The sequence below is a fragment of the Ambystoma mexicanum genome, chromosome 10 (assembly GCF_040938575.1).
Source record: "Ambystoma mexicanum isolate Mex_15411 chromosome 10, UKY_AmexF1_1, whole genome shotgun sequence".
Classification (NCBI taxonomy): Eukaryota; Metazoa; Chordata; class Amphibia; order Caudata; family Ambystomatidae; genus Ambystoma; species Ambystoma mexicanum.
In genome coordinates, this window is record NC_090932.1 from 1,179,145,035 (window position 1) to 1,179,161,487 (window position 16,453).

At 43.3% G+C, this 16,453-nt stretch overlaps 1 protein-coding gene across 9 annotated transcripts in view; it reads left to right on the forward strand.

Moving 5' to 3' along the window:
* The window catches only part of DUSP18 (dual specificity phosphatase 18), a 250,281-nt gene extending 234,183 nt beyond the window's left edge, over nt 1-16,098 (forward strand). For all 9 annotated transcript variants that reach the window (XM_069619140.1, XM_069619141.1, XM_069619142.1 and 6 more), the window contains one exon: nt 14,657-16,098. In XM_069619140.1, the coding sequence (XP_069475241.1) occupies nt 14,715-15,293 (579 nt within the window). In that variant the 5' untranslated portion in view covers nt 14,657-14,714 and the 3' untranslated portion in view covers nt 15,294-16,098. The remainder of the gene's footprint in view (nt 1-14,656) is intronic.
* The last annotated feature ends 355 nt before the right edge of the window (nt 16,099-16,453 follow it).

The window sequence follows — 16,453 nt, forward strand, 5'->3', positions numbered from 1 at the left end:
TGAGTTGCTTTGACGGGATTCAGCAATACGGTGTAAATCAACAAGCAACACCATCTCTGGGCTCAAAGAGGCTCTGGGCGAGCGGCCAGGGGCGTCTCTAGGGGTGCATGGGAGGGCTCCCTATAGCTCCGGGTCTTTTGGTTGTAGCCCGGATAAAAGCTCAGGGGCTACAACGGCGGGCAGTACACAACGGCGCAGCAATCCTTCTCACTCTCAGCCTTCAGCCCGGGGAGGGTAACACTGCCCCTGCACTTTCAAAAGCACGCACTGGCGCCTGGCAGCCTGTTGATTTAGGAGCCTGGGCTCAAATCAGTCCTGTGTATCTGCATTGTGATCTTGCAGGGTCTGCACCAGTCTTCTGGAGGTTTACACTGTTGCGTACTGACTTTTGTGGAAACCGGCAGCGGAGCCCTTCCCTCCAAGTTAGTCTTGCTTTTAATATAATCGTTTTCTACTTTTGGCCTTAAACTGCACTCATCAGAGAGAGAGACTTCCATAAGTGAATGATGCTTTACGTGTGATTTTCTAATTGTTAAGGGACGGGTCAGATGTGGTGGTAGTGTTGGAATCCTCTCAGAAGTCTAGTTGATGCATTTTTTGTTTTTTAACAATACCATCGACTGCCTCTCAAGGTGATGTGAAAGTCACTTCAGATAGAACATGCCGAGGTGCGCCCTTTACTTGAAACATCATTTTTCCACATTAATATTCCTGTAATTGCTCACCTGTGTCCCATCTGTGCTGTGAAAAAAAAACATGCAAAATCGGGTAGTGAGGTACAGGTGCAGCTCGGCTGAGCCCTCGGTCCGCAAATACCCTCTGTTATCGCATTCTCTTTGTGTGACAGCACTGCTCACATGGCACTGAGTGCAGCACGCTTGATTGGTATAGCTCGCGCTGCACCAAGCACAGAATGCTTGACCTGCACTGCGTGGCTCATACTGCAGTAAATGCAGCCACTACACCAAATACTCACTCGTAGGCCTGAATAACTCGCACCGCACTGAGCACAGGTCCTGAGGGTCTGTGCTGGAGTGATGCTTCCTGGACATTGCAGAGCCCGAGTCGGGGTAAACCAATGTCTTTTGCCACGCCTCGGTACTGTGCCCCTCTGTGCCATCTATGGCCCTTGGTACTGAATCTGGTCTGTGGGAGGTGGTGCTACCACCTGGACTGCGACACCACAACCTCTTCCATCGTACCCCCACCTTGAATCTCCACACTGACCCAGGGTGTACAAAATATGAACATTCCATCCCCCCATCCTATTCCCCCACCACCTTGCCCCGGAGTCCCCCTCCTTACACATCCCTTGCAACCAGTTGCCTCTTCAACTAACCCACTTTCTAGGGTATACAACCTGCACTGCTGGGGTGCCTCACACCACGTCATGTAATTTACGCCTGAGTGGGGGTGACTATTTCCCTTCCATGTGGGTCATGAGTGACATTTGCAACTGGAAAAGTGTAATTTGATAGGAATCCTACCAAGGTGCTATGGACTGTGGTTATCTCCAACTGCTTTAGAACATGGTGACTGTGGAGTTCTGGCACAGAGGTCCAAGACCGAGGTAAGGCCGGAGTACCACATTTTAATTTATAGGGGTAAGGGCAACTTTATGGCACATGCTTTGACCCCCGAGATGTCATTGGAAGTGATGTGACAGGAAAGTGCTTGTGAAGCTCACACTGGGTAGAGAGACCAATGTTTTTAATGAGACTTCACTTTTCACCAAAACTAAAAGCATGGGTGGAAAATGTTTAAATTATGAAATGTGAAAGTAGGATGGAGCCAAGACAGATATTTTGCACAGCTGTCATACAACTGCATACCTGGTTTCACCTTTTTTAGGGATCAACAGTCCAGTCCAGTCTTGACGGCCTTGTGGTTGGAGCATTGGGGCATGTATACAATACAGCAAGAACGGTATTGCGAGTTTACAAAGGCTTGAAAAAATGAAATGTGAAAGTAGGATAGAGCCAAGTCACACATTCCACGATGCCACCTCGTAGCCATTGATGGAAGTTCACCTCCAATTCTGAGCCACATCAGCAAGGAATTGTGGGTATGGAAATTAGCCTAAATGCGAGCCTATTGCTCCAGGAAATTGTCTTTGTCTTTGAGGTCAATGCTACGTTTCTGTCCTGTGCTTGCATCGGGTGATCTCTGAACTAGAGCATCGGTTCTCTAGTGTCAAAGAAGAGACGAGAGGAATTCGGGCTTGCAGTCCACTTTCCTCAAACTTCCAATCTGAAGATTTAAGGGAAATTGCCAACCATTATGAAATAGAATTTAAGTCTGCACTTGTAGCAAAACATTATTTTGCTAAAATGAAACAAAGGTCAAACTCGCTCAATGGTTCAAGTGTATAAACTTTTAGATCCTCTAATGCTTCCAACTTTTAAAAATAGATTCAAATTGCTTTAACAGTGCCAGTGAGCGGTTGTAGCTGTGAGAGCTCTTTCAGTGCTTTAAAGAGACTTCACAATTGGCTCAGATGTACAGTGGGGCAGTCCAGGTTACAGGACCTTACTGTACTTGCATTAGAGAGAAGAGCGCTACAATCTTATTTGTTTTGTATCATGAGTTTAAATGTATTAACAATTGGCTAATCAATGTTGGAATTGGAAATGTGTCTTTCATACTGCATTTCTACTAAATACAAATCACACAATAATGGAAAAAAAATGTTAGAATTGGACATTCTTTTCATATTGATAGTTATGTTATATCCAGTATTTGTATCCCGCCTGCTTGCTGCTGGCCGCAGCGTATTAGCGGTACAGTGTTCATTGGTCTTTAGATCGCTAAAAAACATGTACTTTTCTGGTTATTTTGGAAAAATCATGCTGAAATATGTATGATTTTGACATGGTTTTTCAAGATTTCTCATGGGGTGAGCGCCCCACTGTATCTCCTGGTCAAGTTCAGGCTTGCTTGCTAAATTGTATAATTAAATGAATTATATTCCACCAATTTTTAAGCCCACTAGCTACCCCCTGTCCGTTTGTCAGCCCAAAAACCAGCAGCAAGTGACTGAATGGCTAATGTGGCAAACTGGTACCTCTCCAGCTGCCGGTCCAGAATTAACGGTGCCGGCAAAATCGTATTGGCACTGTTTTCCGGACCGGCAAACTACGAGTTCTGCGGGCGGGTGCCATCTCACCTACCAGGTCTGACCTGGCGGGTGGAACGGCACCCGCACACAGAGATGCACGGAAACACTGACACCATTACAACATTGTGCCAGTGTTTCCGCGGTCCGCATTCCCGTGGATATCGGACTCCACAGGATTGGCGATTAACAGAATTGCTGGCGCCGGATTAACTGGACCACCGGGGCTGTAATGCCCCAGTAATTCCGGCAAGTCCGGAGCCGGTAATTCACTATGGGTCCGGGAGCAACCTGCCGGTTTTACCGGCATGGATAACGCCAGACTCGTAATGAGGGTAAATGTCTCAATCCGCAGCAAGTCTTTGGTTGCCCTGTCCAAAGGCGTTTCTTTGTCTTATATAACCTCATAAAGTATTACCTAGCACTATTGAATGAATGTTCACACTTGATCTTTGAACGCAGCTCTTTTGCAGATATCTAAATACAGGAAGGAGCGGCAATGTGGTCAATCTTTCTCGGTGGCAGGCCTAAACTCTGGAATTCCTAATCATCTAAGAACCACTGCAGATTTTCTCTGTTTTAAACAAAATCTCAAGACGTTCCTCTTCCAGTAAAAGCTGGGTCCTCTTCTAGACCCCCCTCGTTGTTGTCTAGGCCCACTCGGTGTCGTCTGTTTGTAAGCGCCATGATGCCTTCGATGAAAGTGCGCTATATAAATAGCCGATTGATTTGATTGGCAGTATAGTTACATGCGGCTTTAGTAGAACACCAGACAGCGTGCCTTTTATTTGTGGTGACTTAAATTGCATTTGTCAAACAGAAAATAAACCAAAGGGTACCAACTTTAAATCACCGTCAGAACATCGAGGAACTCTCTGGATGAATCTCATTAGCTCCATAGATTTACATAGCTTTAGATATGTCATTCAAAAGCCAAAACCGACATCCAACCTGGGAACGGGACGGCCATGGGACAACAATTGACCATATTTTTGTAACAAGATCATTACTCCAAGCCACAACATTTTTCGAAGTTACCAGAACTCAAGCAAGCAACCACAACCTCCTGTCGTCAACATGGAACACACCAAGCTTTACTAGTCTCAGAATGAAGACCCAGATCGAAGTAAATACCCAAGGCACAAGGCTAAAACAATCTACTAATGCTATAAGAGAACTGACGAGCAAATTTAACAGCCTGGGAAACTCACCAAGTCTTAAGAGGGTGGATTATCAACCGCTGCTTAAGAACTATGAAACGACAAGTTCGAAGAAAGAACATAAGTCGAACCTTAACCAACACAGATATGATCGTGTACTGATGGAGAAAAGACGAGAACTAAGGAGAAATAAGAGGCAGGCTTTAAAATTGGAACCTCGACAGGCAAATAAAGCTTATGGCCTTAGTTAGAACATACAAAGTATGGGTGTGAAATTATACCACCAAGATTCAGAAGCTATGTAACGAGCACTTACTGGCAAAAACCCCAAAGAATTTTGGACGCTTCTAAGATCCACAATGCCTGCCGCGGAAGATTCAATCTTAAACACCATAGGTGAAGCAGTGTGGGTAAAGCATTTTGAGACTCTTTTCCAACTGCTTCCTGACAGGGTTCAAACACCAAGTAGTAAAACCACCTTGGGTAATTTAGCCGACCAAGAAACTATCACTGACGATATAAAGAAGTTAAAGAACTCGAGGGCCCCGGGACCAGATGGTATTGCAAACTTTGATCTTAAGGCTCATCCAGAAGATTGGGCTGCATTCATCAGTAAAGTTTTCTGTAGATGTGCCAAAACAAAATCTATTCCGGTTTCTTGGACTTCTGCAATAGTAGCACCCATCTACAAAAAAGGTAACATCTGTGACCCGGTGAATTTTCGACCAATCTCATTACTGGACCCTATAGGGAAAGTGTTTGGGTCCCTTTTATTGCAAAAATGTGAAGCCTGGGCCAGGAACTCACCATGTGACGACCCGTACCAGTCGGGGGATTCAAAAGAAACATGGAAACAACAGCTAATATACTTATGTTAAGTGTCCTCAAAAGCAAAGTGATGGAAGGAAGTCCATGTCTATTCGCTGCCTTCATCGATTTAACACAGGCTTTCGACCGAGTGAATAGAGTACGACTATGGGCTAAACTTGAGGCCTGGAATTGCCAAGAGGAAATATTGGACCCTATAAAATCTCTATACACTAACACGATCATTTCGGCTGAGATTCCAACGGCAAGGGGAGTAAAGCAGGGCTGTTTCTTTAGCCCCGGCCCTCTTCCTGGCCTACTTGGGAGACATGAAGGATAATGAACTCGAAATAAGATCTTTTCCACCAAAAGTAGTTCAGACGAAAGTCAAATCGTCTAATGTACTCCGACGACCTAATTTTGTTTGACCACATGCCTATAGGCCTCCAAAGACAACTGAACAGGTCACAGCAGTATATGACCGATAACTTGGAAATTAACAAAGAAAAAACTAAAGTCATGGTAACAGAAGTAACTTGAAAAACTCAAATGGCGCGTGGAAGATCAAACCATTGAAAAAGTGAGAGACTTCAAGTACTTAGGTGTCACACTTGATAGCTCAAAACAAGACACAGCCATGTAACGTGTCCTTCATGGAACAATAAAAAAACTGGCGGCACAAGGAAAAGTAATCGACCGGAAATGTGGGTGCTTTTCGACGCTCCCGGTGATCAACTTTTACAAAAAGGTCATTCCAACAGTAACCTACGGGGCCGATGCAATGCCCAATTTACCAGGAGCATTATGGCAGAGAATCGAGGCTCAATTCTGGAAATCGGTTCTAGCCCTAACAAATTCTACACCGGTAGCGTCAATTAGACGTGAACTGAGTTTACCTTCGCTGTAAAATACAGTAAATGCTAATTCTTTGCTATATAGAAAATGCCGGATCCACCTCCAATATACAGCTTGATAAACAAAGAGTTGCTAGCCTCTGGAAGTAAAATGCTCACCAAATGGAGTAAAGACAACATGGTATTACTATCTACCATTGAGAGTGGGGAGGAAGAACTTATCAAAAATCCAACATGTTAAGTCCCATCATATCCTCGCCGTACTGTGGTCGGTTTGGAAGCCCTCTAAGGATAATGGGTTCCTCTCCTCCTGGCCCTCTCCTTTGTCGTCTCTGCGGGGTCCTCCGATTGATTTGGGCAGGAAGGGGTTCCGAGGAACGCAGTCCTGGTCTGACCAGGGACTGGAAAGGGCGGCGCAGTTGTTCAAGGAGGGGTCCTTCTTGGAGTACGATCAGTTCTTGAACCTGTTCGAGGTTAAGCCTCCTACGGTTTTTGAATATTTGAGGCTGAAGGGAATCCTAACTCGGGCGCGCTGGAACGCCGACTTGTCACGCCCTCTTACTCCGTTTGAGAGGCTTTTTGTGGAAGCCACATCTAGGAAGGGATCCCTTTCTAAGATTTATAAAGTGCTCGTCTCTTCCGTTCTGGTGGGTAGGCAATCCTTTAAACGTATTTGGGAGGAGCGGTTGGGCTTCACTTTGGATGACCAAGGGTGGCAGTCGGTATTCAAGGCAGTGTCTTCGGGAGTGTTGTATACAGCGGCGATGGAACACAATTTTAAGGTGTTACACTCCTGGCATCGTTCTCCAATGGCCCTCTCTAAGATGTTTAGGGAAGTCTCTCCATGGTGCCCCAGGCAGTGTGCTAATAAAGGTACCTGGTTTCACATGTGGTGGGACTGCCCGGTTATCTGTCGCTATTGGGCGGAGGTCCTTAGCTGGATAAAAGGCATTTTGGGGACCTGCCCCTCCTTACATCCGTTAGAGATTCTTCTGGGCACTCCTTTGCCTGACAAAGAGGTGGGTTCCTTGTCGAACTTGTCCCAAAATGAAAGACAATTTTCATCTACTAGTCTCTTATCTGGCCAACCATTTCTAGTATATTCAATAAGTTTACATAAAACCTCATCTTCGTGAATCTCCTGAATCCACTTTTCTCTCGGAATGGCTTCCAAAAACACAGAAACCCCTTCCACATCTTCACCCTGTACTGCCTCCTCCATATCGAGAAGCAATCTCGAAAGAAAATTAGCTACCCGATTCTTCTTCCCTGGAACATACATCACTTCAAAGTGATAATCTTGCAGTTTTAAACTCAGCCTAGCTATCCTGGGAGATGCCCTACACATTCATCGCACAGATAACACTTCCACCAACGACTTATGATCAGTACAAACAACAAACTTACTTCCCCATACATACTTTCTGAAGCAATTTACTGCCCACACACAGGCTAGCTTTTCTCTCTCAATTACAGAGTACCTGCTCTCTAGCTCTGTTATTGCTCTTGACACACGACTTATGACCTAATTTCCAATCCCAGAAACCTGTGAAAGAACTGCTCCCAAACCAACCCCACTGGCATCCATAGTTATTTTGGTTTGGTTTCCAAACACAAATCCACCTAAATCAATAGACTCACATATGCTTCTTCTGATACATTCTGCTGACTTCTCACACTCAGTATCCAATTCAAACGTGGCTTCCTTTTTTAATAATCGTCTCATGGGTTCCGTTATACTGTCATAATTTTGTACAAATTTGTTATAAAACTTGCAAAGACCCAAAAATGATCTGAGTTCTTCCTTACTCTTGGGATCAGGTGCCTCTTTGATAGCTTTCATGGCATCCAATTTAGGTCTATACCCTTTCCCACTAACCACATGTCCTAAATACTCAACCTCCACCACATTAAATTTGCATTTACTCTTCTCCACTTTCAATCCCTTTTCATTAAACTAGACAACACACTATGTAACCCCTCATGTTCACGTTCCCCTCTACCAAACACAATAATATAATCTTGGTAAACTAATATGCCTTTAACTCCTTTAAGCACTTGGGTCATGACCCTTTGAAACACTGCAGGGGCAGAGGCCAGACCAAACGGCATCCTTTTGTACCGGTACAATCCAAGTGGTGTGATAAACGCAGTGAGATCTCTACAGTCTTCAGTAAGACTAATTTGATGATTTGCATTAGATAAGTCCAACTTGGTAAATGTATCTGCTCCTTCGATACAATTTAACATCTCTGAAATGATGGGCAAGGGATACTGGTCTACCAAGGTGTCCAGTCATATTTTCGAATACAATATTTTCGAAAGTCAAAATGTCGAAAATATTTATTCAAAAATAAAAATGTCGAATTTTTTTCGAATTAATGTTTAAATAATTAATTAATAATAGTTTATTAAACATAATTTTTTAAAATAATTAAAGGTATATCCATGGTGGGTGGGGGGATGGGGAGGAGGGGGGGGGGTTGGGGTAGGGGTTTGGGATGGGGTTTTTAATAATTAATTATTTAATTAATGTTTTATTACATATATTTTTTTTTAAATTAAAGGTATATCCATGGGGGGTGTTGGGGGGGATGGGGAGGAGGGGGGGGTAGGGGTTTGGGGGGGGGTAGGGGTTTGGGGGGGACCCCCCATAAAAAACGTTAGTATTTGTGACATTTTACATAGTTATTTTAACATTGGTTTTTCGATTTTTTTTTTGACATTTTATTTTCGAATTAATGACTTTTTCTATTATATGTATGTTTTCGACATTTTTGAATCCAACATTTTTTTTTTTGACATTTTTGTAATTCGAAATTATGTTTTCGATATTATGACTATAAACCGTCTACCAACATGTTCTTATTTTTAGAAGTTACATTTAAGCATTGTTTAAATTTGTGCTAAATTATTCTTCTTGTTTTGGCCTTCTAAAACATGGTATTTGTAATATGTGATTGTCTTGTTTTAAAAGTACATTTGTACTAGGAGACTATATATATATATATATATATATATATATATATATATATATATATATATATAATATGTTCTTATTCACATCCCTGAGGTCCACACAAATCCTCAACTTGCCGTTCTTTTTCACTACCACCACAATGTGACTAACCCATTGAAATGATTCAATGTTCTCTATAACATTCTACTTTTCAAGTCTGTTTAACTCTTGTTCAACATTATGCACTAAAGCAAATGGTATAGGTCTAGCATTGTTATGTGCAACAGGTCTTGCTCCCTGCTTCAAGACTATCTAGTGAGCATAGTTTTTCAATAACCCCAATCGCTTCTGAAACACATCACTGGTGTCTTCCCTGGAGTTCCCTTCCTCTCCAGTACTGCTGCTGCTCTTTACTAAAAACACAGGTTCCTTTTCGCACAGATCTAGTTGTATTTTTAACGCGCTTGATTCTTCCAACTAAGTACATTCACACCCTTTTTGGCTACATAAACCTTGATATCTGCTTGACGATCCTTGAATTGAACTGTACTCTTAAAACAACCTGTGATGTGAATTCTCGATCCCTCGAATCCTCCAGGATTCTTGATATCTGGTGAATGCATCTTCGCTTTCTGTCCTTCATACACCAATCTTTCCAATGTTTTGCTCATTATTATGGTGTACAGGAAGCAACTGTCCAAATTCAGAGCTTCCAATTTTCCAATAAAATATCACATCGGGGACACTTTAATTCATTGCCTGATGGTTCACGAACCACCACTACACTCTCTTCGTCAGATTCCTCATCAACCTGTATCACCGACACCCTTTTCTTGCTTTTACACACCACTGCAAATGTCCCCTCATCCCGCAATTTGCACAGGTCTGATTGATAGCCGGACAGTTCCTTGAATTGGCATAATGCCCCATTCTGCCACATTTAAAGCATCAGTTTCTGCCTTCAATCTTGAACCAAGGTCTTCTCATGTTACGCTTGATTTCTTTGCGATCTTGTTCTCTAGGCTTATATTCAACTCATCCATTTCTTCCTTTTCTATTTTGCTTCTAACTATACTCGCAGAGGAATGCTCTCCTGACTCTTGGGCTGGCTTAATCAGACCTTGTCCGACACTGAGTTTGAATTGCCTCCTACTTCTTGCTCTTCATCTCTTCGAACATAAATGTGTGTGTCCCACTCTTTTAGCTGTGGCTATAGCTTCCGGCAATGTGGGGTTACCCACCATACACAACTTATCTTGTATTAGTGGGTCTCTGGTGTGTATAATTATCTGGTCTCTAATCAGCTCATCCAGTGTGATGCCTGTGCCCAAGTCTGAGACAATTCCCTTAGAGCTGACACATATTCTTCAAATTGATTCTTCCTCTTTTTGTACTCTTGTGTAAAAGTTATATCTGTTTATTGCCACATTTACTTCTGGAGCATAGTACTTTCCAATTGTCTTAATGCTCTTTCATACTCATCCACATCGCCAGCTTCATCTCCCGACAATTCAGGTAATTCTATATTTACGCGGACCTTCGAGCCTCAACGCATGTAATAGCAGCAACTTTCTCTTCTGTGACGACAATCCCTCTTGACCCACTGTCTTCAGATCATTCTTCCAGTACTCCCTCCATTCTGGCCACACCACACTCGGCTGCCCTGGATTCAGTAAACTTTCTGGGGGATGCACTGTTATTCCTTGCATTCCTCCTCTTTTCTATATTTTCTTTCCCTCTTAAACAATGTTCAAATCTCTTTTCTATCCATGTATGAATCCTGTTTGAAAAACAGTAGGAGAGAGAAAAAAAAAAAAAAGGTATACTGTGAGGAGGAAGAGGTGGATGTATGAGGATTGCTGTTTTGAAATTGCAAGATGGCAGCATGTTTCGGTGGTGCTTTTGGGTCCTTTCCTCTAATGTCCGTGTCAATACAACTTTCCTCTCATCAGCCGGCGCACGCACTCATATCACAATTAATCCCATAACCCCATTAGTTTCCTCTGCTTGCGGCCACCGCTGCTGCTAAATGCTTAGCTACCTTACTTGTGGGCTCAATTCATTACTCTTGGCCTGGTGGATCTGCACAGAGGAAGCCTCTGACTTTACAGAGCTATTCTGGTTGGTTTTTGCTCAATTAGTGGGTTCCGCTTCCTGCTGGGCCCGTCCTAGTCGACAAAATGTAGTGATTCAGGCAGTAACAAATCAAGTTTAAAAAGGTACATTGGTGTCTTTATTGAATGGACGGTCCAGCGCTCCCTCCGCATCCACCTCTCTCTCACTCAACCGTCGGTCTCATCAACGGCACCTTCCACGAACCTCACACTCCAACGCTCCACATTCCATGCACCCGCACAGCGGAGGGAGCGCAAGACATAACAATCTGCACTGAGATAGAGCCTAGCAGAGGGGACACATGGAAAGGAGCAAATGTGAACACAGCAAGGGAAGAGTGTAAAAGTGTACGGAGAAAGGGGGAAAAGGCAAGCATCAAAGGAGAGAAGTGCCACAGGGGAGGCATGGGGTTATGATGGACTGGCTGGACAATGCTTAAGGGCACAAAGAGAAGGGCCACTGGGGGAGAATGTACATGAGAAAAGGAGAACAAAGTGAAGAGTCAGAAAGGAAATATCAAGGGGGAAAAGCCACAGGGCGAAGCTTCACAGGGTGACATGACACAGAAGCAGTGAGAAGACAAGGGGCACAAGAGGAAACTGGACGTGACAGGGAAGGGGGAAAAGGAGAAAGTGCACATCAGTAAGTAGGCCAGTTGCAGTCATTTTCAGTCATTACACACCTAGGTGTAATGAAACTCCTTAGTCTAATTGAACAAGGGTTGTGCACTCTAAGAAGTTACCCCCTTTGGAAGTGCATAGAATATAGAATTTGAGGTTAATCAGATGAAATGCCACACTGTAAGCAGAATGCACAGCAAGATAGGACGTGCGTCGTGATACCTAAGGGTTTGGGCGTGTAACCAAATGTAATAAATAAATAGGATGCTTTATTTTAGATCGTAATAGGAAGAAAAAGGTAATTGGAACTGCGTCTATGGAAGCGTGGGACCCTTGGTGATGGATCGCTTTATAAATCCGCTTTTTTTGTTTTGGAATCCAATATACCCATTATGACAACCCCCGATTACATCCCACTCCAACCCCACTGATTGTCCATTCTTGAGCAATTTCTATACGCTGCCCCAGGGATAATAATACAGAATGATCTGTAATTGGACTAAGCATCACTTCGTATGAATGGAAATTTGAGCAGTTCTTCACTTTCTCCAGGCCATCATGTACCATTCATTCATTTTTCCAGTAATGCCCTTTATTACTTTACACTGTTGTCACATCTTTTTTTCGTGCCTTGATCAATTGCTGAACTGCCCTTTGTATTTGGACCCAGTCAAGCCAGCTTACTGTTGAAGTCAAGACAACCTTTTCCCACATCAAGGCATGTCGAGACGTCGCACCACACTGATTTGAACATTGCTGCTTGTCGGAGGCATTGCTGGGTTTGTAAAAGATTTGGGATAGAGCCCTTGGCAAGTTTAGACATCACATAACTATATCATATGAATGCACGCACCATGTTGCACTTTCCAGCAATAATATTGCATACTATACCGCTCATACTCATTTGGAAGTACTGCAGTAAAATGTAGCTATTTCTTTTATTAAAAAATGTGTTTTAATCAAAAATAGATTTTTACAAAATTCTGTATTCACGCATTCTCTTGATTTAACTTTAATCATAGTCTTTTTCCTTAAATGCCAACACTGAGATTGGGAAGTTAAGGACGAATGCTCTATGGAGGATGACTTATTATTGAGGGGTGACAACTTGATACCGCCCAGAGTATAAGGGGGGGTTAATGGAGAAATCCCATCAGGGGCATCCGGGTTTCTCCAGCAATAAACAAAATATTTGTTTGAAATATTGGTGGCCTGGAGTTGATCTTATGGTGGAGAGGTTTGTGAGGTGTTGTTGGCCTTGCCAAAATTCTGACAAAAGCTGCAAGGTGTTAAAAACGGTGCCTATTACCATACATAAGCCAGAACAGCCATGGGAGCAAATTGGTATTGATATAGTGGGTCCTTTATGATAATTTGGCGAATGGAAGGAAGTTTTTAATTGTCATGGTAGACTATTGCTCTAGATGGATGGATGGAGATTAAAATGGTGAATAGAGTTGACACCCACAAGGTTATTGGATTCATGCAACATGTGTTCAGAAGAGGGGGATAGCCTTAAGTGGTTATTAGTGATAATGGTGTATAGTTCAGAAGCAAAAAATGATGGAATTTGACAGAGTGGTAGGCGTTGAATTGAGATTGTCTGCCAATTATCATCCCCAAACCAATGGGTTAGTAGAGAGATTCAACAGGGTGATTGTGGAAACAGTGGAACAAGCTTTGAGTAGTAATATGTCAGTTGAAAAGGCCATAGGAGAGAAGTTGTGGAGTTGCAGAACATCGGTTAGGGCTGACACAGGTAAATCACTGTTTGAATTAATGAGAGGCAGGGAACCTAATACTGTGTTGAATCCGGTATGGGTAAAACGTAGGAAATCAAAGGTTGGTAATGGTAGGAGTACAGATTATAAAAGGACTGAGCGTTCTTTTAGAATGGAGGTAGTGCCTGGTGATTTTGTCAGAATAAGAAAGGGGAGAATGGTGAGGAAGGGAGAGTCTAAGTACTCCAAACCTATGAGGGTCAAGGAAGTGTTCAAGAATGCTGTCCAGATCCAAGATGGTTCTATATGGAATCTGGATAGAGTAAGTAAATGGAGATGGCAAGGAGCGTGGCAAGGAGTGACCGTGGGTGTTGGGGCAAGGGAAGGATGTAAGAGGAATGGCATTGAGTTATTTGAGGAAGAGTGTGGAAGGCAAGGAAGTTGGAGGAGAGTCCAGAGGAGTGGGAGAGAGTAATGTGAACGAGAGGACAGGTATGTCGAGGAGTAGGGTTAGGAAACTTCCAGCGTGGTCAAGACTATGAACTGATGAAGATTCATAATTTTGTTCTCTATTTTTGTTTTCATTTGTCAACTTCATGACAAATGCTCTAGAGACTCTGTCATGAACTGATGGTGAAGAACCATAGTATCATTTTCTTTCTTTATAGTTTTCTTAGTGGTATTTTGTGTTTGTTTTCCTGTTCAATTTGTTGTTGGGTTTGTAAAGGAAGGGGGGCTGTTATGTCTTGCGCGCCCTCCGGTGTGCGGGTGCATGGAATGTGAAGCGTTGGAGTGTGAGGTTCGTGGAAGGGGCGGTTGATGAGACTGACGGTTCAGTGAGAGCAAAGTGGATGCTGAGGGAGTGTGGGGTCGTCCATTCAATAAAGACACCTACACACCTTTAAACTTGATTTGTCACTGCCTGAATTACTACACATATGGTGCTGCCCCCCATCCCCACGCCACCTCTGTTCTACACTTCAGGATGGACATAAAGACTGTAGTCTTCAAAGAAGAGCATGCTGATTGCTCTCCTCAACTCTACTTCTCCCTCTACCCATTCCAGCTCCCTCTGCTACGTGCGCATCCATCCTGCAGCCCCCTGGGTGTAGCTCTATTTCTTCCCAACTAGGTTTGCACTTTATAAATCCCTTCCATCCATAAACACAAAGAAACTTTTCACAATGCAAAAAACCCAAACTATTGACGTTGCCAATGCATTTTTTTTTAAAAAAGAAACCTTTTTCTGTATACTAATGAACTTTGCTGCCTCATGGAACTCTAAAATGTTTTTTTCTTTTTCAGGCAAACCATGGGAAAGGGACATGATGCGAACATCTGACGCAGAAAAAAAGGTTTCAACATGGCGTGCAATTCTGCATTGGGAAGAAGGCCTCTGTCGCTTGCTAACAGGAATCCAACCCTTTCCGGCCTCTCACAGGTGACAGGCAGCCTTTATATCAGCAGCGGTTCTGCAGCTAAAAACAAGGCTCTCCTTTCCACCAATCAAATCACCTGCATAATTCATGCCTCCATGGATAGGGCAAGTCCTTACTCGACTAGAGTCGAATATGTGCATGTTCCTGTAGCCGACTCTCCTGATTTCTGTCTGCTCAATTTCTTTGATTTGGTAGCGGATAAGATACATAGTGTGGAAACTCTGGGTGGGCGGACACTACTGCATTGTGTCGCTGGCATCAGCAGATCTGCAACCCTGTGCCTGGCTTACTTAATGAAGTACAATGCCATGTCCTTACTGGTAGCACACACCTGGCTAAAGACTTGCCGCCCAATTGTCAGGCCAAACAGTGGTTTCTGGACCCAGCTCATCACCTATGAGTTTCAGCTTTTTGGAAGAAACACGGTCGGAATGATCAGTTCCCCCATTGGGGAGGTCCCCGATATTTATGAGAGTGAGACAAGAGGGATGGTTCCCCTTTGAACAATCGTTACAATTGCAGCTGCCTGTTTGAGCCGCTGGCCAGTGAGGCATAGCAGTGATGGAGAGCAAGACACTTGACACCCTTTGACGGTCATAGGATAACTTAATCAGCCAAGTCAACCACAAGGATTGCAAAATTCGACTAACAGTCTTTGAAAATGCAGAGCTCATCATGCGGGCTTCTTAGGAGCAGTCGATGGCAAATGTGTACAGATGCCAATATTCAATGCTTTTGTGAATGTCAGCAAAGGCTTTATATAACCTCATACATTTACTGTGTTAAAATGTTCTGTCTTTCTGCAACAGCTTTGAGATTTGGCAAGAACAGTCTTCACGAATGGTGATGGTAATCTCCTGCTAAGCCAATTCGAAATGCCGAGTGTTCTCCCTATGATTTAGGTCTGCAGTTCAAATGCAGCAGAGTAGATTGCCATGGCACTTAAAATTCAGTACTTTACGATAACTGCTCATAAAACTTAAAATTTGACATCTTCCTGCAGTCCTTGGCGGTGCTATGGATCTCGGCACCCCCACCATAACGGACTACAACCTTCTTTTCTGTGATGGACAGTGACTAGGCTACAAAAAGGGTTGTGAGCAGGCTATTCTTCTGCTCTCTTGACACCGTCCAATTGGACCTGGATTGAGGCCCACTGATTTTTGGAGCGATGTTCCATTTGCTGTTGTTCATCCATGTATATACATTTTCAGCAGTTGATGCTGTCATTCTCGTACTCTTAAAAAGTATTCACAATTCATCTAATAGAAAGCCAGGCAAGTAATAAAAATGTACCCTGGTCCTGTGCACTTTCTTTAGTTGTCCTGCTTTTTAGTCAAGTTAGGATATGGTTCTATGTATCCAACCACCCACAATCACGATAAAAATAGCTCCTTGCAACCAGGGAGGAACTGAACCGGAACTAGACGGAGTGCCACTCTGGCAAAAATGTTCTTGCTGAGCGTATTTGGTATTTGATGGATTACTTTTATTATGGTATAAGTAAAGCGGAGGAGCCCCCGAGTGGGCCTTTTCAACACAGCCACATCTTCGTGTATGATCCCGTCAACATTCTGGAATCATACACGAAGATGTAACCCTAGCAACATCTAACATTGTCACATCTCCCCATCTTAACAATAACATACAATTTGTGTACTCA